The sequence below is a fragment of the Microplitis mediator genome, chromosome 8, assembly GCF_029852145.1.
Source record: "Microplitis mediator isolate UGA2020A chromosome 8, iyMicMedi2.1, whole genome shotgun sequence".
NCBI classification, from domain to species: Eukaryota; Metazoa; Arthropoda; class Insecta; order Hymenoptera; family Braconidae; genus Microplitis; species Microplitis mediator.
The window spans coordinates 421,261-445,981 of NC_079976.1; the positions used below are offsets into that span (position 1 = coordinate 421,261).

The window sequence follows — 24,721 nt, forward strand, 5'->3', positions numbered from 1 at the left end:
TAAGTGTAAGTCTATGTTACTGAGAGGGGTGGGGATAAAAACAAGTGGTCTGTGTACAAGATGGCTGCGCCCGGGTGTTTGGTGGTGATCAGTGTCGAGCACGGCGTCAAGACCAAAGAGTATCCAACCCAACGGGCAACGGCGTCGTGGACGCGTGATAAACTACCAAGTGTATTGGGTGCGATAAGCGTGCCTCGGGTTAGTTTTTAAAAGTAATGACACAATAACCCCAAGTCGAACTAATCAATCAGTTTCAGTGATAAAAACTACAGAGCAGTATCGCAACGTGATCTTGCCTGGCTGCTTTTAATAAAATAATAAATAAATAATAATTGAGTAAAGTGTTTGTGAGACCGGGAATCACAATCTGAAAAATAATGTGATGACCAAGACATCCGAGGAAGCCGTGGCTGGATCCGGTAATCCCACGAATCAGGATCTTTCAACTGAGCGGGCTGATGTTAACTCGAGTCTCGAGCTCGCCAGTGGCTGTGTTAGTCTCGACACCACCAGCAGTGGTGGAGGCACTCGTCATCTTTGATGAGCAACGGCGACGACGACGATCACGACGACTACACAGTACACAGTACAATGAATTACTCTCGAGACACGAGAGTGAGTTAGTGAGTTTTTAAGTTTGTGAGCGAGTGAATAAGTGATAAGTAAATACATATATAAATATATATACATATACACCTATACAATATATATGTATACATAGCGTGAGTGTGTTGATTAACCACGAGGAAGAGGTGGTTAGTAATCGCAACAGTCAGTATAAAATTTCCAACTACAACGACGACAACAGCAACGACGGCGGACCACGACGACGTTGCAATCGTAACAAGTCGGATTTCCTGTAGCCTCTAGCAGCAGCAGCAGCAGCAGCAGCGGTGGTAGAAGCAGCTGCTACTCGTCCCTCCCACTGGGAACATCAGTAGTCAGTAGTCAGGAGTCCAGAGCCAGGAGTTTACTGTGAAATTCATACTCGCAAATATAATATATATACATAGTACATATATATCTATATATATTCGTATACATATATATATATATATATAGACATATAATTTAAATATTAACATTTACGTTTACGTTGAGAGTTGTAACGAGGAAGATGGAGTCGAGAGAACGTTACGACGAGTTGTGTCGCCTGTGTGCATCTTACGATGCGGTTAAAATGGATATATTCGGACAAGAAGGAAAAAATCGTCAGCTAGTTGATAAAATACAGACTTGTCTACCATTCAAGGTAAATTATATATTATTTATTTATTTTTTTCATACATACATTTATACATATCTATTAAGAATATTTACATTTATTATGTATTATGTATAAATGTGCATGGACATATTTATTTTGCTAATTGTATCATCATCATGACCATCATGACCACTATCTCGCGTACATTTAACAAACTGCGTTGGGTATAATTTTGTCCACTCCCTCGTGCGTCATATCGTCGTCGTCATCATCACCGACCAACATTACGTCCTCGTCCTCGTTCTTACGGCGAGTGTCGCTGCTGATGCCCACCTTGGACTTTCGAATTCTGGACAATTCCAACCTGCAGTGTTAGTATAACATTAGCTCACTACAAAGAATATTGTATAATTATTATTATCGTTATCTAGGCTGCGCTGGCAGGTTCAATAAGTATCAGCAAGACATTTAGCTCATCGCAGCACTTTTTAAGCTCGGCGGCTGGACGTGCTCGTAAACAAGAAGGCACAGTGCGGATGAACGGTCGCCTCGGGGACCTTTAGAGACGTGGTGGAACGAGGGGGCCGTGATGTCGAGTGTAGAGGAAGAGGAGGCGCGGCCGGGCCGGGTCGAGCCAAGCGCTCGTATCGAGAGAGCGAGGTCGCCGGCTGCCTGCTGCCTGCTCCTTCCTAAAATTCAGTTTTACCAAATGCTGCTTCTTTTATCGTACAAGAGATGATCAAGGCCGCTAACTACCGAGTCCATTATTTTTTACTCCATTTACTAATTACACTCCGCTCTATTGTTTATAAAACACGTGACAATCGGGTTTTTGTTTTTGTCTATAAAAAAAAATATTTTATGATTGTTTTTTATTTCATAAAACATTTAATTATTAAAATCACAGACAAATATATATCTATATCTACATCTGGATATACGTATATAAAATAAAAGTAAAGAAAAAATATACGGTCCGGGTCTCTTAATATCGATCGTCATCCTTGAGAGTACCGTGGGCACCGTCGGGCAGTAGCAGGCAGTAGTCAGTCAGGCTTGGCTTCAGCTCTCTGTCCTCTACTACTCATTCCTATCCAGTCCTTCAGCATTCCCAATTTCCCAGCATACTTTGTCAACAATAAATAATAACTCTTATAAGCTCTACACTCTCTTCTCTCTAGCCAATTCCACTCTGCTCCGTAATTCCTCGTCCTCGACTATTTTGTTTTTCCCAATTTATTTATTTAAAAAAAAAAAAAAAATGAAATATCATTGATACAGGATCAATTATTATCATATCTAAAAATGAAAAAATGTTATAATTTATCTTATTGATGATTTAAGTGGTAGCTAACACATCAAGAGTGTGTGATATGCTCGACAATAACAACATCACGTTTTGTAAGAGTTGGTAGTTGTTGTCGCTCAAGCTGCATCCGCCCGCCCGACGGCCCCTTGCCCCTATCGGCACTTCCCCTCCTCATCTTGCTGTCCTCTTACTTCACAAACTTCTCGTATCGTTCGCGCTATATCATACATATATGTATAGTATTATGAGTGTCCGCTGTTCGTCTCGTCTCGTCTCAGCATCGTCGGCAGCTTGAAGCAGCAGCAGCAGCCACAGCAGCAGCGGTAACCGAATAGACGGAGCGAAATACGTTAAAGCCGTTTCCCACCACTGCAGCCGGTACGGGTCCCCCGCATGTATCTGAACATACAGCGAGCCAAGGATCCGCTCATTCCGCTCTATTCACTGGTACTGGCTCACTTACTTGTTTCTTAACCGACACGTTCGACGTCTTAGTATCATCGCTTCGCACGTCGTGTATTACAGCAATACTACGACAACAACAACAGCAGCTCCAATACCAACATCACCAACTACTACCATAACTATACACTATCCTACGAATAAAAATCACGCCCACTGTATTCTGCTTACGATGACGCTGACGCCGATGGTGATGGTTGTCCTCGGCAAGCTTCGCTTGGACATGACCGACATGACGCTACGGCAAGGCTGGGGCTTCAATAACAACACCCGGCATCTTTTCCGTTGGGCTTCGAAAAGAGAGAGTCTTATTATTATTATTACTCTGCTCGTCTACCTCCGTCTTGCAAAATAAAACTGCTTTGGCTCTGGCTCCGGTTCTTTCTGCTCCTGCTTAACGTGCTACCATACGCCCGTCCCGTCCTCGGTTTTGTCTGTGCTACTTTACTACCTAGTGGTCGTATACCTGGGTCCGATTGTACAAGAGAAACTGACCTGAATTTTGTTCACTATTCACATTAACAGCCAAGTCTCTTTTCTTCGTCCTCTTCTTCTTCTGGTTCTTTTCCTTAATCCCAAAGGCCCTTTGACCGTGAATCCTTTGTCCAGGATTACCAGGTATCCTGGTTTACGTTTATAATTTAAAATTTATAAATTTATTTGTCGTAAATATAATTTTGAAAATAATAATTTCACCAAGTTAATTGATTACTAATTTATTTAAATATTTAAATTACAGATTGCTGAGGATGATAGATTACCAAAATGTTTATGTTACCGTTGTATGTATAATCTTGAAAATTTTTATGATTTTCGAACGGCTTGTGTTAATGCCGTTGCGTTGCTTGAAAGAAAATTACCGCTAAAAGAATCTGTAAGTATTATTATTATATAAACAATGAATTATGCTTGTATTGATGAATAATTAATGATTTTATTTTATTTTAAAATTAGTCAAACGATGGATTGCATAATGATATGGAAAAACATTCGGAATTACGTTCAGAATTACTTAAGGAGAAGGAAAAAATGCCAATTCTTATACCTGAAGCTCCGATAGTTAATCCAAATGCTGCGCTGGGCACTCCGCCGAGATTAAATTCAGACGGGGAAGCTGATCAGGAGATTGAAGAAATTCTTGAACACAGTGGTACTGAAGAGGGTAATTTACAATAACAATTCCTTACTCAATTACATTAAATTATTCATTCATTCATTTATTTATTAAAATTTATTTTAATGTACAGGGTTAGAGGATGGCGAGGACAGAAAATACGATGACGAGTACGAGATGGACATGGAGACAAATCCTAGTGATTTTTTGGAAATGCCGCCGATGGTAACAGAGGACACGGAAGAAAACGACGGCAGCCAATTAAATTCAGTCCGTTCTCCAACTCTATTTCAACACAAATCTGAGCACCATGAAGTTTATGTCTGCTCGTTGTGTAACAAAGCATTCAGCTCTAAAGGACACCTGTCATTGCACGCGCGAATTCACGCAGGTGCTGGCGATGTCGTGGGTGAAAAAGTTATTACCGACGATCACACATCCTTCAAACGTTTGTACCAATGTGACCTCTGCAACAAATCTTACTCGACAGCTAAACACCGTTGGGGTCACGTGTCGTCGAATCATCGCGGACATCCAGCAGTTACGTGTCGATACTGCGCACGTTTATACTCGACACGTGGTAATCTCATGGATCATATTAAATCACGGCATACTGGACAGCCTCCACCTCCAAAACTCGGTATCTATGTGCCAACGGACAACCGCTTTCAATGTAATACCTGTCCTAAGATGTACACCAACATCACAGACTTGAATAAGCATAAAAAAGTTTGTACGGGTATTAGGGAATCATTAAATCAGCAGCTAAAGAAGAGAGGAAAGAGTTTGATGGACACATCAGAAGCATCGAGCTTTGAATCAGACGAAGACAGCAAAGATTATCGTACAGCAGAAGCTAAACTGTCAAAAAATCCTCAGCTTACTATTTTAAAACAAGCACTGACCCGCGGTGTCGAAGTATTGAAACGCGATGACCGGGATCCCTACAAATCATTGCGTGTACCTCAGATTGATCATACTGACGCCGAAGGCAAAAGATGGTTTTGTGAAACCTGCCCACAGTCATTCACTTCCATCGAAGCTCTGAAAGATCACGAGGTAGTGCATGAATCTGATAAACCATTCATTTGTCTTCTATGTAAAAAACATTTCACTTTAAAATCATCACTGAGTCGGCATATCATTGCGACACATGGTGTCGATCCAGGTCCAATGATCGACGACGAAAAGTGTCACAAAAGAAAATCATTATCATCGTCAACGGTATTGTCAATTATAAATGACAAGCAGCATCATCACTCAACACGTGATGATTTAAAAATAAAACGTGAACCCTCTGAATTATCATTTTCACCAGAACCACGAACCAACGCCGACGACGAAGAGGATCCTGACAATAATCAGCAGCACGATATGATTGAAATAGAAACTGTATTTGTATGTGAAATATGTACTCGTGATTTTAATGATCGCGCATCACTGTGGCTCCATATACGAGCAACGCACAAAGAGTACGCGGCATTTGCGTGCGGTGTATGTTTAAAAATATGTACAGACAATGATCAATTGTTGAATCACGTAAACATGTATCATGGGGCTTCGAAATTACAGATATCTGAACAACGACGGTACAGTTGTACAATTTGCGGCAGACAGCATGACTCACGTAAAAAATTAATGACACATGTGTCAATACACAACATTGATCCTTCATACGATCCAGCAAATTTTGTCCAACTAAACAGCGGCTATTACAGCAACGAAAATATAAATATAAACAACGATGGTCATAATAATCAAGATCTTTCGACATCGGCAATTGACTTTGATCACGAGGACGGTGAAAAAGTTGACTGTTTTATTTGCTACAAATCATTTCCCAATGAAGATCACTTGATACGTCATCAACGTAACGCTCACAAGTCCGATCATGTGACGACACACGCGGCAGATCATCATCTTGTTGCTGCAAACACAAATGGACCAGCAAATCCGAATGGCAATAAAGCGCAGTATCATTTATTTTTTGTCTGTGAAATTTGTGGGAGCTCACATCCAAGCAAATGGGAACGTTGGTTACATGTAAGCAGCGTTCACAGCACAGAGACGCAGATACGATGCGAGCGTGAGGATTGTGCTAAAATATTTGCAACAAAGTCATTGAAAAATGAACACAATCAGCATCATGTGCTGCAAGGCGCGTCACCCAACACCTGTGAAATTTGTGGTAAATTGTGGGGTAGCCGTGTTGATTATTGGAAACACGTCATGGGCGTTCATTCAGACACAGTACCGTTGATTTGTGGTGTCTGTTTGAAAGTATTTCCCGATGTTGTTCAACTTAGCGCTCACGTTAAAAGTAAACACTGGCCATTGACCAACGGTGACTTTAGTTGTGATATTTGTGGACGTCCTTATTCAAATAAATCAAAAATGTCACGACATAGAAAAATACATGGGCTAGAATTAGAAAGCTACAGCAATGGTATCAACGATACAATTAATGATCCCGCTGGTACTGCTCCTGGTCCTAATCCTGGTGCTGGTGCTGGTGCTGTATCTACTGCTGCTGTTAATAATTACGAAACAAACGCTGCCACTGAAGTGGATTTGACTTGTGAAATGTGTACAGATTTGTTGTTCCCAAGCTGGGAAGATTTGTGTCATCATAGACGAATGATACACGGTCTATTTCCATGTGATTTATGTAACAAATGTTATGGACGCACATCTCACTTGTGGAAACACGTTAATCGGGTTCACAAAGGCCACAAAGACGTTACCTGCAAGTACTGCTTGAAGACTAGCGCTTCCAAGGATCATTTGACTGCTCACATTGCTAAAATTCACCGGTACGAGCCTGAAACAAAGCAGATACTTAAAGACGCAAATTATAAAACCCAGTCGGTGGAAGAGGACACGATTCATCACTGCGAGAAATGTAATAAAGCATTCCACAAACGTTATTTGTTGAAGAGACACATGAAAGGCTGCCAGAATTATCGTAAAGATCCGGGAGCTCTGCTGACGCGATGCCGTGCCTGCGAAAGAATTTTTAAAGACCGCGCTAGTTTGCAGAAACACATTGAAAATCATCACAGCAGCTACACGTGCCATTTGTGCAATGAAACAATAACTTCGAAACTCGGTATCATGACCCACAATCGTGTCAATCATATGAATCATCCAGATCTCACTTGTGATCACGCAAACTGTAAAAAATTATTCCGGACTAAAGAAGATCTTGAAGTGCATCGTAAAGATCACAAGTATCATTCACCAAATGTATGTGATTTTTGTGGTGATACTGTGGAAAATAAATTGAAATTAAAAATGCATATTTTGTCACTGCATCGAAATGAAATTGGTGTGTCCTGCGGTGTCTGTTTGATACCCATGAAAGATCCTCAGGAGCTAAAAAATCATGTTGAAAGTGTTCATCCAGGTGTATTATTGAAACCAAACACTTGTCAGGTTTGTGGTAAGCAGTACGCATCCAAGTGGAAGGCTTTTGATCACACGAAAAAATGTCACGGTAAAGTTTTCCGTACATGCAAACAGTGTCTTGCTGTTTTTACAACAGACGCTGACATCAGATACCACTACGAGCATATTCATAATGTACCGAAAGATCAGTTGGCGGGCTTTGAAAATAATTCAGACCCCGGAGGTAAAGGTGCCGGTAATGACGACGGGATTAAAGAAGAGCCAGATGATTTGGAGTATGACGATGGCGTTTATGATGATATACCACGGGTTAAATCGTCAAAACGAAAGCCACATGACACTTATGACTGTGAAATATGTCCCGAGATATTTTTAAATTACGATACACTTGCTGATCACTATCAGCTGATACACAATACTGATCCGGAGAGAATGTTTAAAAAAATGAAGACCAGTAGTGGGGGTAAAAGACGAATGCGTAATCGTGAAAATTTTGAATGTGAAAATTGTAAAAAACAATTTTGTACAAAAACATTATTTTGGAATCATATCAGTAATTGTACACGTAAAAATAATTATATGTCACGTAATAATAATGATAATAATACTACATCTACCTCGATACTTGAAACGCATTTAAAAAATAATAATCTTATTAAAAAGGAACCTAATGATGTATTGAATGAATCAAATTTAAATATACCTGATTTTAATTTATTTGAAGATATTAATTTACAGTTGTCTGGACATAAACCAGTGCCAAATTTAATGCCACTGTCTTCATCCCACAGAATGTCACCGATGAAATGCAATCGCAAGGACTCACGTAAAGTTTATGATGAATCGACCAATACTGTGTGCGCTTGTGAGGTCTGCGGTAAACAGTGGCCAGCTAAAAAACATCTATGGCAGCATTTAATAAGATTCCATCGGGCGGAAGCGGCTGTTACCTGCGGCGTATGTTTGAAATTGTGCACAACTTACCGCGGACTGTCCCAACACTTGAAAGAAGCTCATGAGGCTATTTTGTCATGCGAGGGAAATAATTTTACCTGCAAGACTTGCGGTAGGTATCACAATGCACGCAGTAAATTATTGCTACACATGAGCATTCATATCAATAATAATGAGCACATTTGGTGTTCAAAGTGCGCGGTAAGTTTTGAAACTCAGGATAAACTCAACGCGCATATGGTTAATTGTGCTGTTAATAAGCAGAGACGCGATGAAGATGACGACAATGATAATGATAACGACAATGATCATGACAATGACAATGATGATGAGCATGATAATGATAATGATCATGATCAAGATGATGAGCACGAGGAGAGAAGTGTTGATGGAGAAGATGTTAAGATGGACACTGAAGACAAGGGCAGTTTGATTGGTGATGGTGCTTCTTTGTTGGGTGAAGATGATGATGATGAGGGTGAAGGTGAAGAAGAAGCAGAGGAAGAAGAAGATGGTGAAGAAGAAGAAGAAATTGAAGTAGAAGGTGAAGGTGAGGAAGGTGAAGAAGGTGATTTTGATTCTGAAGGTTTAGTCAATGGTGAGCATACTGAAGAATCTGCTTGCGAGAGTGATAGTGAAGAGCATGATCATGATAATGATAATGAAAATGAAAATGAAAATGAAAATGAAAATGAAACGATTGACAAAGAAGATAATTCTGACAGTGAAGAACATGAGGAGTCAGATGTTGAAAAGGATGAAGAAGATAAAGAATCTAAAGAACCAGAAGATGTAAGAGATAATGATACAGATGATGATGGACCACCGGTATTAAGTCCGATGATGCCGATTCACGAGGACGATGACAAAGTTGAAGAATTGAAAACTAAACAAGATATTCCTGAGTTAGATGGAATTGATAAAGAATTATTGGAAGGCAATTCTGGTTACTATGATGAGTTTAAAGATGAGTCGGAGGCAGATGACGACAGACTGCTGATTGAGCAGAACACCTCGGACTCGATAGTCGCTGAGACAGATGCTGAGGCTGGTGAGGATGCCGATGGGTTCGTAGAACAAGAAATGCAGATTAATGATCTGGATGGTACTGTTCTGATGGTTACCAACGACGCTGATGGTAACCAGATACTGATTCAGCAGAATGTCGAGGAAATAAATCAAGACGATGACGGCGAGTCGATACAAGACGTCGCTGATTTTATTTACCAAGTCGATGATGACAACTATGACGGCGATGCCCAGGTGGAGATCCAAGAGGTGCAGGATGAGGAAGATGACGATGAGCAACATGAAGAAGATGTTGATGAGGCTAATTCTAGTGCCAAAAAACGTGTCTCGAGGACGTAGTTGTGAATTATTATTATTTTGTATAAATGGCGATATTTAACGTGAACTATCTTTATTTTTATTAAGAAAAAAGATAAAAAAAAAACAAAAGATAATAACAATAAGTACACTGTACAGTAGACTAAGTGTAAATTTAAAAGAAAGAAAGAAATTCTGCCTAATCTAGGTTATAAAAAATTACAAATTACGAATGTTTAAATGTAGCTCGGGAGGTTGGATGATCCATAATTCGCTTGGGCATTGTAATTTATAAGATTTACAAAAAAAATATTTTTTCTTTATTTTTTAAATTAAAGCCCAATTGATTATTCGTTCAAACAGTTTTTTGGTTTCTCATTCGTGATCAACCTAATGGATGCGTTTTTATTATTATTATTATTATTATTATTAATATTTTTGTTTTTGAGTAATTAAATAAGCGATTACGCTTCAGTCAGTTATTTATTTGACCTCATTCATTCCAAAGTAAAACAATTAATCCTCAATCTTTATTTTTTCTTGAGTCTAAGGTTTATTGTCTCGTAGCCTAATTAATTAATTAAGTAATTAATATTATTATTATTATTATTATTATTATTATTATTATTATTATTATTATTATTATTATTATATATACTTTTAATTTATAAGGCTTTTATTTAAATTAAAATTAATCTGAATTTAATTGTGTTATTTTTTTTTTCTCTTATCAATTATTATTATTTTTTTCAATTATAATTTTTATTAACAGTTTGTAAATATTGTAATTGTTAGGATTCAATATTATTAATAATCGATTATTGTTGTTAATTATTACCGATTAATTATAAAATCAATCATGAAAAAAAATTTTTTCTTTTTTAATTGAGAATGAGTGAATTTAATCATGAGTTAACAATAAAATATTATTTTTATTACCAATATTTAATTGACATTTATAATTATTTAAAAAAAAATAAAAATCGTATGAGGATCGACAGGAATAATGTTTAATGTGATAAGCGACTGCGCCATGTATAAAAGTTATTTGATGACAAAATAAATAATTAAAATTTTAAACAACAAATACGAACAATTATATATATAGATATATATTTAATGAGTAAGGAAAGTAGGATTACTTGAGATAAATATTTGAAACAGTTGTAAAATATTAAACTGACATTAATTATTGATTAATTAAAAGAAAAAAATGTATTTAAGTAAAAAGATAAATTTTTTTGAGAAAATTAACAATCGATTGTGAATAAAATTTAAAAGTTACTATTATTTTATTATTTAAATCATCCAATACATTTATTTTTATTCCATTTAAATTTTACTGGTTCCAATTCCCGCCAGATTTTTGAATTTTCGGGCATGCGCAGTATCATGCAAAAATGGCGGCCCGCGCGTTTTATTATTTTCAATCTTTTTAAATTCACTAACAATTTATTAAATTTTAAATTATAATCATCAATTTATTTGCGTAAATAATGAGACTGCTGTCATTTAAAACCGCGGGAATTTAAAATACGTCATAAATTATTAAAAATTGTCAATGAAGCGACTGATGATCAGATGCTAACCTGAAAGTGTCAAAAACAAGTTTCAATTTATTTAAAATAATTAAGCAACTAAAAAATTTGTATCTATGTCCTAGTGATGTGTAAAAAAAAATTACTACGATTGTGAATGGAAAAATCAGCGTAACTGGAATGATCGAGTTGCCAGTGAGTGAATTGAATTTGTCATCATTGTCAGCAAGGCCACAATGTCAAAACGTTTTGGAAAGACAAAGAGCTCTGAAAATGCCAAGAGACCAAGACTGGACATCACAGTTAGCAGTCAGACATCCAGAGAGCCATCAATCTCCGCTTATCGGGTCAATAATCCTGGAATATCTAGTTCATCTAGTTCCTCAAAGCCATCTGTAGTTGATCAAGATGTTGATGAATGGGGTGAAGACCTCGCTGAAGATTTTCTTGAAAATCTTGACATGATAGTATCACAAGCATCCCAAGATGTCAATACGTCAGTGATAAGTATAAATCCCTCTCAAATGAAACCATTTGAATCCACCAGGTCGAGTTATCACCCGCCAGTGTCACACCCACCAGTGTCACGGCCTCAGCATGAAACTAACCCACAGCCATCAACCTCACGAGCTTACAACCCAGACACCAGACGAGTCCAGTCGTCCCAGATTTTGTCAGCATCTAAAAACTTCCGTGTCCAGCCTTCACGTACACTCGGGCCATCGAGTAACTTGAGTACAATCGCAGAGACACCGTCAGCTGATGATTTCCACAACAATCTTTTGGTAAACAATCGCCTGAACTCAACATTCCAGCCAAAAAATGTCGTTGCAGATCCCGACGAAGAAGTTCTCAGAAAGCTAGAGAAACTGGAGAATGAAAACAAAAAACTTCTAGACGACTTGAGGATCAAGGAAGGCGAGTCCGTTTATTTGAGACAGCAGCTGAACAAAGCCCAGAGTAAAAATACTCAGCTGATGCTGGACAAAGAGCGCGCGATTGAAGAACAAGCGAATCAGTACCAAACCCAGCTCACTGATTTGAACAAAACGAACACACGACTCGTAACCGAACTCGAGTTCAAAGATCTGGAGATTAAAAAGACGACCGATAAATTCAAAAAAATTAGTAGCAATCAATCGCCGCAGAGCGTTCTCACCAAGACTCCATCATCTGCAAGGAAAAAAACAACTCAAGCGACCCAAGCAGTTTTTGTAAGCAACAAATTGTTCGAACTAAAGACTCGTATCGTTCTCTATCCTTTTGAGGAAATTCCGCCGACGATTTTCCTGTCACCGCTGCCAGAAAAACCAATTGTTGATATCCAAGTTGTCGACAGAAGTGGAAAACGTAATTTACCAATACTCCAAGATGAAAAATCACTGAGGATTTTTGAAAATCCCCAGATTGTCAAGCCCATGGTTACAGTAATCAACAACAAGAATTTGAATGTTGAATTTTTGCATGCAGATATCGCTAAAATTATTAAAATAACTCATGAGGAAATAAATTCACGTGACGTCATTTTAATTATTAATAAGGTAACTATTAATAATAATAATTATTAAGTACACAGTAATTAATATTTTTTTTTTTTAAGATTGTAGCGACAACAAGAGAATTAATGATAAATATATTAACAGTATTGCAGTCAATAAAGCTGGCAATGAACAATGACGACATACGTGATATGAATGATATTTATTTATCAAAATTCTACGACATTGAAGCAAACAATCATCAGACACTTTGCGACGCGACCGAGTGGCATGACAAAGAGCGCGGACTCGAAGCTAGAAGATGTCTTGGTCTACTGGTGACCATTTCCGAGAAATCAATTTATTTATCAGGATACATAGCAGGTGCCAGTCAACTGAGCACTCAAAATGACCCTGAGTACTCGCGTTACATCAAGCAAATGACTCGGTACGGGGAGTGGTCCAGGCAGGAACACGCCTACGAGATGCTGGAGCTGTTCAACGAACTGGCTACGGCAATACACTCAGTGAGACGTTCCTACCAGTTCACTGGCCTGATCTGCGGGATCGTAAAACTGATCTCCAACGTCCAGTCGACATGTGGAATAACCGACGAGCGAGCTTTGACTTTAGTCGGTAACATTTTAAAAGAACTGGTCTTCAGTCGCCCGCTGCTCAAGAGTCTGATTGTCATGACCGATCTGATGCAGAGTTTCAACAAGAACGAGTTCTTCATCAATCGGCTCATCAGGTACCACCAAGGGAACGAGTTGCAGCTGTTCAATGACATCAATAGCTTCGATGATGACGACTGTGTTCTCGAAATTTATTTGAAGCAATTGCGCAGTTTTACGCTCAACAATGTCAACAAAGTAAATGTCATGTACGGACTTGTTGTGTTTGCTGATGTCGCTTTGAGAGTCGGGTGTCTCAAACTGGCGAAAGAAAAAAACCCAAGTAATCGATGTTGCAAGGCGCTTTATGAATTTATTATACATAATTTGCACCGCTGTGCGACCATTGATACTGATGATCTTAGAGAGGAATTTGTTAATAATGGAGCTGCAAGTTATTTTAGTAATAATTCCGGTAACAATAGTTTGAAATGGTGCAAAGGAAAAATAGATGGTTACTATTGGATTAAATTTAAAAATAAATTTTTTAATTTACTCAAAATAGGAATTAGATTCTTAACATTCTTCGCTCATTGGGATGCTGAGTTTTTTGTTAATTCACCAGAAGATATTGATATTTCTATTTTTTTATTTATGGGAAATATCACTAGAGTAAAGGATTTGGTTTTAAATAAAATTGATCGTAAGTTTATTATTTATTTAATATTTAATTAATTAATTAATTAATAAATTGATTGATTGGATTATTAACTAATAAAATTTTTTTTTTTAGTTGAAGCACTGGAACTAATGAAATCAAAATTTTCCTTTGAAAAAGACAGTACGAGTAAATTAGAACCCGAGACACCGCAGTGCAAGAAATTATTTTCAGTTAAAAGTATTTTAATTGAGGAGACGGGTCCAATTAATGATGATAACGAAGTAATATCATTTGAGCGGAGGGACAAATACAAGCAGATGATTGATATGTTTAAATCATCATTACAATTATAGTATTCAATTAAATTGTAATTAATGCCCTCAGTATTACATTTTGATTGTTAAATAATTTTTAATTTGTAATTGTTTTTGCGGATCTACTTATTGTGTCGGTAATTAAATTCACAGTGCCTTAATTTATTATTAATATTGTAATTAATGATTATTATTTATTATTACTAAAGCAGTACAAATGTTTTATACCAACAAATGTAAATATAGATTAAATTTTTATAATAAATAATTTTTTAAATGATATTTTATTAAAATTAATTTTATATTTACAATAAATAAAAAATATTTTATAAAATCTAATCGCTCAGTTCTTCTTCATCACTAAAATAATTATTTTTTTTAAACCTTTTAGGTTTTAAATTCAATTCATGTTCTGGGTCATTGTATTCACCGGTTGCGACTTTGTATCGATATTTTTCTATTTCGTATTGTTCCTGTTCGTGTTTTATAGCCGCGCTCAAACTTTCGATGTCTTGTTCCTCTACCTCTTGTTCTTCCTCATGATCATGATAATTGTCATCGTGGTGAGGTCTCGTTGGTCTTGGATGCGAATCATCGTCTTCATCGGAGTCATAATAATTGTCTTGATCAGTACTAGTCGAATTTTTATTTTTCTTACGTTTTATTTTTTTTGGAGGCGGGTCTCTGGGTCCCAGAGTGTTTTGCTCGCATGCGTATGACAGGTGACCTGGTTCCCCACATTCCCAGCACTTTGATTTATCTGGATAGTCACGACGTCTTATGAACTCGGTGCTGCGGCCATTGTCGACAGCTATGGAGCTTTTTACTGTACGCCCGCCGATCTGAATTCATTTTCAAGGGTCAGTTTCAACTGGACAGTAATTTTATCATACATTTAATTTATAAACAAGTGGATTAATATTACCTGGGTATTATTTAAATTTTTAGCACAATTTTTAGCATCTTCACGAGTGAGAAATAACACAAATGCGACTCCTTTGCTGCGTCGCGTTGTTTTATCTTTGACAACTGTCACTCTAAAAAAAATTGATATAGAAAATAATTTAAATTATCAATTATCAGAATTTAATTGAAAAACTTACTTGACAATTTTACCGTGTGATTCTAGTAACTGATAGATATCGTTATTTGTCAGAGAAAATGGTAAATTTGATATATAAACAGTTGATTTACTTGGCACCAATCCTCCGCTCATTTTAAATTATTTTTACTGATTAAGTAAATTTAGTAAATGACTCTTTCTTTAGATGAAGGTGGACGTTTGTTTGTAAACTCAAATCAGCTGATCCGATAAAATTTCTATTATTGACAATAAGCAGTGCTGCCAGAACGTGGGATATTTCTACCCCTTCCAGAGCGCCTCGCGCGCGGTGCACACACGCAACTTTGTCTATCGGTGTGTCGGGAAACCGAATGAAGCCGAGAGAAACCGAGCGCTGTAGACAAGCGGAGGAGAAATGTTACTCCCACCATGCGTCAATTCGTACCCGCTCAGAGTTGCGTGTTCAAATCCGCACTCGAATTTCATTTTTTTTTTTTTTAAATTATTTTTTAACGCAATTAATCTTTAAATATTTATCTGTTCAAATATTTAAATTAATTGATAATTAAAAATTTTTTGACAAATTTCAATGGCTGTAAAATAGATAGAAATCCCATAGAAATCACATAGAAATCCCATAGGAATACCATACATAGTAATACCATACAAATTCAATATAAAATTTATACCCATAGTAATACCATACAAATTCAATATAAAATTTATACCCATAGTAATACCATACAAATTCAATATAAAATTTATACCCATAGTAATACCATACAAATTCAATATAAAATTTATACCCATAGTAATACCATACAAATTCAATATAAAATTTATACCCATAGTAATACCATACAAATTCAATATAAAATTTATACCCATAGTAATACCATACAAATTCAATATAAAATTTATACCCATAGTAATACCATACAAATTCAATATAAAATTTATACCCATAGTAATACCATACAAATTCAATATAAAATTTATACCCATAGTAATACCATACAAATTCAATATAAAATTTATACCCATAGTAATACCATACAAATTCAATATAAAATTTATACCCATAGTAATACCATACAAATTCAATATAAAATTTATACCCATAGTAATACCATACAAATTCAATATAAAATTTATACCCATAGTAATACCATACAAATTCAATATAAAATTTATACCCATAGTAATACCATACAAATTCAATATAAAATTTATACCCATAGTAATACCATACAAATTCAATATAAAATTTATACCCATAGTAATACCATACAAATTCAATATAAAATTTATACCCATAGTAATACCATACAAATTCAATATAAAATTTATACCCATAGTAATACCATACAAATTCAATATAAAATTTATACCCATAGTAATACCATACAAATTCAATATAAAATTTATACCCATAGTAATACCATACAAATTCAATATAAAATTTATACCCATAGTAATACCATACAAATTCAATATAAAATTTATACCCATAGTAATACCATACAAATTCAATATAAAATTTATACCCATAGTAATACCATACAAATTCAATATAAAATTTATACCCATAGTAATACCATACAAATTCAATATAAAATTTATACCCATAGTAATACCATACAAATTCAATATAAAATTTATACCCATAGTAATACCATACAAATTCAATATAAAATTTATACCCATAGTAATACCATACAAATTCAATATAAAATTTATACCCATAGTAATACCATACAAATTCAATATAAAATTTATACCCATAGTAATACCATACAAATTCAATATAAAATTTATACCCATAGTAATACCATACAAATTCAATATAAAATTTATACCCATAGTAATACCATACAAATTCAATATAAAATTTATACCCATAGTAATACCATACAAATTCAATATAAAATTTATACCCATAGTAATACCATACAAATTCAATATAAAATTTATACCCATAGTAATACCATACAAATTCAATATAAAATTTATACCCATAGTAATACCATACAAATTCAATATAAAATTTATACCCATAGTAATACCATACAAATTCAATATAAAATTTATACCCATAGTAATACCATACAAATTCAATATAAAATTTATACCCATAGTAATACCATACAAATTCAATATAAAATTTATACCCATAGTAATACCATACAAATTCAATATAAAATTTATACCCATAGTAATACCATACAAATTCAATATAAAATTTATACCCATAGTAATACCATACAAATTCAATATAAAATTTATACCCATAGTAATACCATACAAATTCAATATAAAATTTATACCCATAGTAATACCATACAAATTCAATATAAAATTTATACCCATAGTAATACCATACAAATTCAATATAAAATTTATACCCATAGTAATACCATACAAATTCAATATAAAATTTATACCCATAGTAATACCATACAAATTCAATATAAAATTTATACCCATAGTAATACCATACAAATTCAATATAAAATTTATACCCATAGTAATACCATACAAATTCAATATAAAATTTATACCCATAGTAATACCATACAAATTCAATATAAAATTTATACCCATAGTAATACCATACAAATTCAATATAAAATTTATACCCATAGTAATACCATACAAATTCAATATAAAATTTATACCCATAGTAATACCATACAAATTCAATATAAAATTTATACCCATAGTAATACCATACAAATTCAATATAAAATTTATACCCATAGTAATACCATACAAATTCAATATAAAATTTATACCCATAGTAATACCATACAAATTCAATATAAAATTTATACCCATAGTAATACCATACAAATTCAATATAAAATTTATACCCATAGTAATACCATACAAATTCAATATAAAATTTATACCCATAGTAATACCATACAAATTCAATATAAAATTTATACCCATAGTAATACCATACAAATTCAATATAAAATTTATACCCATAGTAATACCATACAAATTCAATATAAAATTTATACCCATAGTAATACCATACAAATTCAATATAAAATTTATACCCATAGTAATACCATACAAATTCAATATAAAATTTATACCCATAGTAATACCATACAAATTCAATATAAAATTTATACCCATAGTAATACCATACAAATTCAATATAAAATTTATACCCATAGTAATACCATACAAATTCAATATAAAATTTATACCCATAGTAATACCATACAAATTCAATATAAAATTTATACCCATAGTAATACCATACAAATTCAATATAAAATTTATACCCATAGTAATACCATACAAATTCAATATAAAATTTATACCCATAGTAATACCATACAAATTCAATATAAAATTTATACCCATAGTAATACCATACAAATTCAATATAAAATTTATACCCATAGTAATACCATACAAATTCAATATAAAATTTATACCCATAGTAATACCATACAAATTCAATATAAAATTTATACCCATAGTAATACCATACAAATTCAATATAAAATTTATACCCATAGTAATACCATACAAATTCAATATAAAATTTATACCCATAGTAATACCATACAAATTCAATATAAAATTTATACCCATAGTAATACCATACAAATTCAATATAAAATTTATACCCATAGTAATACCATACAAATTCAATATAAAATTTATACCCATAGTAATACCATACAAATTCAATATAAAATTTATACCCATAGTAATACCATACAAATTCAATATAAAATTTATACCCATAGTAATACCATACAAATTCAATATAAAATTTATACCCATAGTAATACCATACAAATTCAATATAAAATTTATACCCATAGTAATACCATACAAATTCAATATAAAATTTATACCCATAGTAATACCATACAAATTCAATATAAAATTTATACCCATAGTAATACCATACAAATTCAATATAAAATTTATACCCATAGTAATACCATACAAATTCAATATAAAATTTATACCCATAGTAATACCATACAAATTCAATATAAAATTTATACCCATAGTAATACCATACAAATTCAATATAAAATTTATACCCATAGTAATACCATACAAATTCAATATAAAATTTATACCCATAGTAATACCATACAAATTCAATATAAAATTTATACCCATAGTAATACCATACAAATTCAATATAAAATTTATACCCATAGTAATACCATACAAATTCAATATAAAATTTATACCCATAGTAATACCATACAAATTCAATATAAAATTTATACCCATAGTAATACCATACAAATTCAATATAAAATTTATACCCATAGTAATACCATACAAATTCAATATAAAATTTATACCCATAGTAATACCATACAAATTCAATATAAAATTTATACCCATAGTAATACCATACAAATTCAATATAAAATTTATACCCATAGTAATACCATACAAATTCAATATAAAATTTATACCCATAGTAATACCATACAAATTCAATATAAAATTTATACCCATAGTAATACCATACAAATTCAATATAAAATTTATACCCATAGTAATACCATACAAATTCAATATAAAATTTATACCCATAGTAATACCATACAAATTCAATATAAAATTTATACCCATAGTAATACCATACAAATTCAATATAAAATTTATACCCATAGTAATACCATACAAATTCAATATAAAATTTATACCCATAGTAATACCATACAAATTCAATATAAAATTTATACCCATAGTAATACCATACAAATTCAATATAAAATTTATACCCATAGTAATACCATACAAATTCAATATAAAATTTATACCCATAGTAATACCATACAAATTCAATATAAAATTTATACCCATAGTAATACCATACAAATTCAATATAAAATTTATACCCATAGTAATACCATACAAATTCAATATAAAATTTATACCCATAGTAATACCATACAAATTCAATATAAAATTTATACCCATAGTAATACCATACAAATTCAATATAAAATTTATACCCATAGTAATACCATACAAATTCAATATAAAATTTATACCCATAGTAATACCATACAAATTCAATATAAAATTTATACCCATAGTAATACCATACAAATTCAATATAAAATTTATACCCATAGTAATACCATACAAATTCAATATAAAATTTATACCCATAGTAATACCATACAAATTCAATATAAAATTTATACCCATAGTAATACCATACAAATTCAATATAAAATTTATACCCATAGTAATACCATACAAATTCAATATAAAATTTATACCCATAGTAATACCATACAAATTCAATATAAAATTTATACCCATAGTAATACCATACAAATTCAATATAAAATTTATACCCATAGTAATACCATACAAATTCAATATAAAATTTATACCCATAGTAATACCATACAAATTCAATATAAAATTTATACCCATAGTAATACCATACAAATTCAATATAAAATTTATACCCATAGTAATACCATACAAATTCAATATAAAATTTATACCCATAGTAATACCATACAAATTCAATATAAAATTTATACCCATAGTAATACCATACAAATTCAATATAAAATTTATACCCATAGTAATACCATACAAATTCAATATAAAATTTATACCCATAGTAATACCATACAAATTCAATATAAAATTTATACCCATAGTAATACCATACAAATTCAATATAAAATTTATACCCATAGTAATACCATACAAATTCAATATAAAATTTATACCCATAGTAATACCATACAAATTCAATATAAAATTTATACCCATAGTAATACCATACAAATTCAATATAAAATTTATACCCATAGTAATACCATACAAATTCAATATAAAATTTATACCCATAGTAATACCATACAAATTCAATATAAAATTTATACCCATAGTAATACCATACAAATTCAATATAAAATTTATACCCATAGTAATACCATACAAATTCAATATAAAATTTATACCCATAGTAATACCATACAAATTCAATATAAAATTTATACCCATAGTAATACCATACAAATTCAATATAAAATTTATACCCATAGTAATACCATACAAATTCAATATAAAATTTATACCCATAGTAATACCATACAAATTCAATATAAAATTTATACCCATAGTAATACCATACAAATTCAATATAAAATTTATACCCATAGTAATACCATACAAATTCAATATAAAATTTATACCCATAGTAATACCATACAAATTCAATATAAAATTTATACCCATAGTAATACCATACAAATTCAATATAAAATTTATACCCATAGTAATACCATACAAATTCAATATAAAATTTATACCCATAGTAATACCATACAAATTCAATATAAAATTTATACCCATAGTAATACCATACAAATTCAATATAAAATTTATACCCATAGTAATACCATACAAATTCAATATAAAATTTATACCCATAGTAATACCATACAAATTCAATATAAAATTTATACCCATAGTAATACCATACAAATTCAATATAAAATTTATACCCATAGTAATACCATACAAATTCAATATAAAATTTATACCCATAGTAATACCATACAAATTCAATATAAAATTTATACCCATAGTAATACCATACAAATTCAATATAAAATTTATACCCATAGTAATACCATACAAATTCAATATAAAATTTATACCCATAGTAATACCATACAAATTCAATATAAAATTTATACCCATAGTAATACCATACAAATTCAATATAAAATTTATACCCATAGTAATACCATACAAATTCAATATAAAATTTATACCCATAGTAATACCATACAAATTCAATATAAAATTTATACCCATAGTAATACCATACAAATTCAATATAAAATTTATACCCATAGTAATACCATACAAATTCAATATAAAATTTATACCCATAGTAATACCATACAAATTCAATATAAAATTTATACCCATAGTAATACCATACAAATTCAATATAAAATTTATACCCATAGTAATACCATACAAATTCAATATAAAATTTATACCCATAGTAATACCATACAAATTCAATATAAAATTTATACCCATAGTAATACCATACAAATTCAATATAAAATTTATACCCATAGTAATACCATACAAATTCAATATAAAATTTATACCCATAGTAATACCATACAAATTCAATATAAAATTTATACCCATAGTAATACCATACAAATTCAATATAAAATTTATACCCATAGTAATACCATACAAATTCAATATAAAATTTATACCCATAGTAATACCATACAAATTCAATATAAAATTTATACCCATAGTAATACCATACAAATTCAATATAAAATTTATACCCATAGTAATACCATACAAATTCAATATAAAATTTATACCCATAGTAATACCATACAAATTCAATATAAAATTTATACCCATAGTAATACCATACAAATTCAATATAAAATTTATACCCATAGTAATACCATACAAATTCAATATAAAATTTATACCCATAGTAATACCATACAAATTCAATATAAAATTTATACCCATAGTAATACCATACAAATTCAATATAAAATTTATACCCATAGTAATACCATACAAATTCAATATAAAATTTATACCCATAGTAATACCATACAAATTCAATATAAAATTTATACCCATAGTAATACCATACAAATTCAATATAAAATTTATACCCATAGTAATACCATACAAATTCAATATAAAATTTATACCCATAGTAATACCATACAAATTCAATATAAAATTTATACCCATAGTAATACCATACAAATTCAATATAAAATTTATACCCATAGTAATACCATACAAATTCAATATAAAATTTATACCCATAGTAATACCATACAAATTCAATATAAAATTTATACCCATAGTAATACCATACAAATTCAATATAAAATTTATACCCATAGTAATACCATACAAATTCAATATAAAATTTATACCCATAGTAATACCATACAAATTCAATATAAAATTTATACCCATAGTAATACCATACAAATTCAATATAAAATTTATACCCATAGTAATACCATACAAATTCAATATAAAATTTATACCCATAGTAATACCATACAAATTCAATATAAAATTTATACCCATAGTAATACCATACAAATTCAATATAAAATTTATACCCATAGTAATACCATACAAATTCAATATAAAATTTATACCCATAGTAATACCATACAAATTCAATATAAAATTTATACCCATAGTAATACCATACAAATTCAATATAAAATTTATACCCATAGTAATACCATACAAATTCAATATAAAATTTATACCCATAGTAATACCATACAAATTCAATATAAAATTTATACCCATAGTAATACCATACAAATTCAATATAAAATTTATACCCATAGTAATACCATACAAATTCAATATAAAATTTATACCCATAGTAATACCATACAAATTCAATATAAAATTTATACCCATAGTAATACCATACAAATTCAATATAAAATTTATACCCATAGTAATACCATACAAATTCAATATAAAATTTATACCCATAGTAATACCATACAAATTCAATATAAAATTTATACCCATAGTAATACCATACAAATTCAATATAAAATTTATACCCATAGTAATACCATACAAATTCAATATAAAATTTATACCCATAGTAATACCATACAAATTCAATATAAAATTTATACCCATAGTAATACCATACAAATTCAATATAAAATTTATACCCATAGTAATACCATACAAATTCAATATAAAATTTATACCCATAGTAATACCATACAAATTCAATATAAAATTTATACCCATAGTAATACCATACAAATTCAATATAAAATTTATACCCATAGTAATACCATACAAATTCAATATAAAATTTATACCCATAGTAATACCATACAAATTCAATATAAAATTTATACCCATAGTAATACCATACAAATTCAATATAAAATTTATACCCATAGTAATACCATACAAATTCAATATAAAATTTATACCCATAGTAATACCATACAAATTCAATATAAAATTTATACCCATAGTAATACCATACAAATTCAATATAAAATTTATACCCATAGTAATACCATACAAATTCAATATAAAATTTATACCCATAGTAATACCATACAAATTCAATATAAAATTTATACCCATAGTAATACCATACAAATTCAATATAAAATTTATACCCATAGTAATACCATACAAATTCAATATAAAATTTATACCCAT

At 31.4% G+C, this 24,721-nt stretch overlaps 3 protein-coding genes across 3 annotated transcripts; 2 read left to right on the forward strand and 1 right to left on the reverse strand.

Moving 5' to 3' along the window:
• Positions 1–51: 51 nt before the first annotated feature.
• On the forward strand, positions 52–9,912 carry LOC130673519 (zinc finger protein 208-like). Its single transcript, XM_057478540.1, has 4 exons — positions 52–1,252; positions 3,718–3,852; positions 3,933–4,140; positions 4,226–9,912. The coding sequence occupies exons 1-4, from the start codon at positions 1,118–1,120 to the stop codon at positions 9,820–9,822; spliced, it is 6,075 nt and encodes a 2,024-aa protein (XP_057334523.1). The 5' UTR covers positions 52–1,117; the 3' UTR covers positions 9,823–9,912.
• Positions 9,913–11,181: 1,269 nt separating this feature from the next.
• LOC130673521 (uncharacterized) lies at positions 11,182–14,424 on the forward strand. The gene is made up of 3 exons (XM_057478543.1): positions 11,182–12,859; positions 12,919–14,113; positions 14,204–14,424. Exons 1-3 carry the CDS (start codon positions 11,555–11,557, stop codon positions 14,422–14,424), a joined length of 2,721 nt encoding a protein of 906 aa, XP_057334526.1. The 5' UTR covers positions 11,182–11,554.
• A 147-nt stretch (positions 14,425–14,571) lies between these two features.
• LOC130673522 (zinc finger CCHC-type and RNA-binding motif-containing protein 1-like) lies at positions 14,572–15,709 on the reverse strand. Its single transcript, XM_057478544.1, has 3 exons — positions 15,489–15,709; positions 15,311–15,422; positions 14,572–15,227 (listed from the first exon to the last, which is right to left on the reverse strand). The coding sequence occupies exons 1-3, from the start codon at positions 15,599–15,601 to the stop codon at positions 14,721–14,723; spliced, it is 732 nt and encodes a 243-aa protein (XP_057334527.1). The 5' UTR covers positions 15,602–15,709; the 3' UTR covers positions 14,572–14,720.
• Positions 15,710–24,721: the final 9,012 nt, after the last annotated feature.

Bases quoted from the DNA above. Each gene is read 5' to 3' on its own strand.
- LOC130673519 (XM_057478540.1), top strand. From the start codon at position 1,118: ATGGAGTCGAGAGAACGTTACGACGAGTTGTGTCGCCTGTGTGCATCT. The intron at 3,853-3,932 runs GTAAGTATTATT...TTTTAAAATTAG, and splicing joins AATTACCGCTAAAAGAATCT to TCAAACGATGGATTGCATAA. The intron at 4,141-4,225 runs GTAATTTACAAT...TTTAATGTACAG, and splicing joins ACACAGTGGTACTGAAGAGG to GGTTAGAGGATGGCGAGGAC.
- LOC130673521 (XM_057478543.1), top strand. From the start codon at position 11,555: ATGTCAAAACGTTTTGGAAAGACAAAGAGCTCTGAAAATGCCAAGAGA. The intron at 12,860-12,918 runs GTAACTATTAAT...TTTTTTTTTAAG, and splicing joins TCATTTTAATTATTAATAAG to ATTGTAGCGACAACAAGAGA. The intron at 14,114-14,203 runs GTAAGTTTATTA...TTTTTTTTTTAG, and splicing joins GGTTTTAAATAAAATTGATC to TTGAAGCACTGGAACTAATG.
- LOC130673522 (XM_057478544.1), bottom strand. From the start codon at position 15,601: ATGAGCGGAGGATTGGTGCCAAGTAAATCAACTGTTTATATATCAAAT. The intron at 15,423-15,488 runs GTAAGTTTTTCA...AATTTTTTTTAG, and splicing joins TCACACGGTAAAATTGTCAA to AGTGACAGTTGTCAAAGATA. The intron at 15,228-15,310 runs GTAATATTAATC...AAATGAATTCAG, and splicing joins AAAATTTAAATAATACCCAG to ATCGGCGGGCGTACAGTAAA.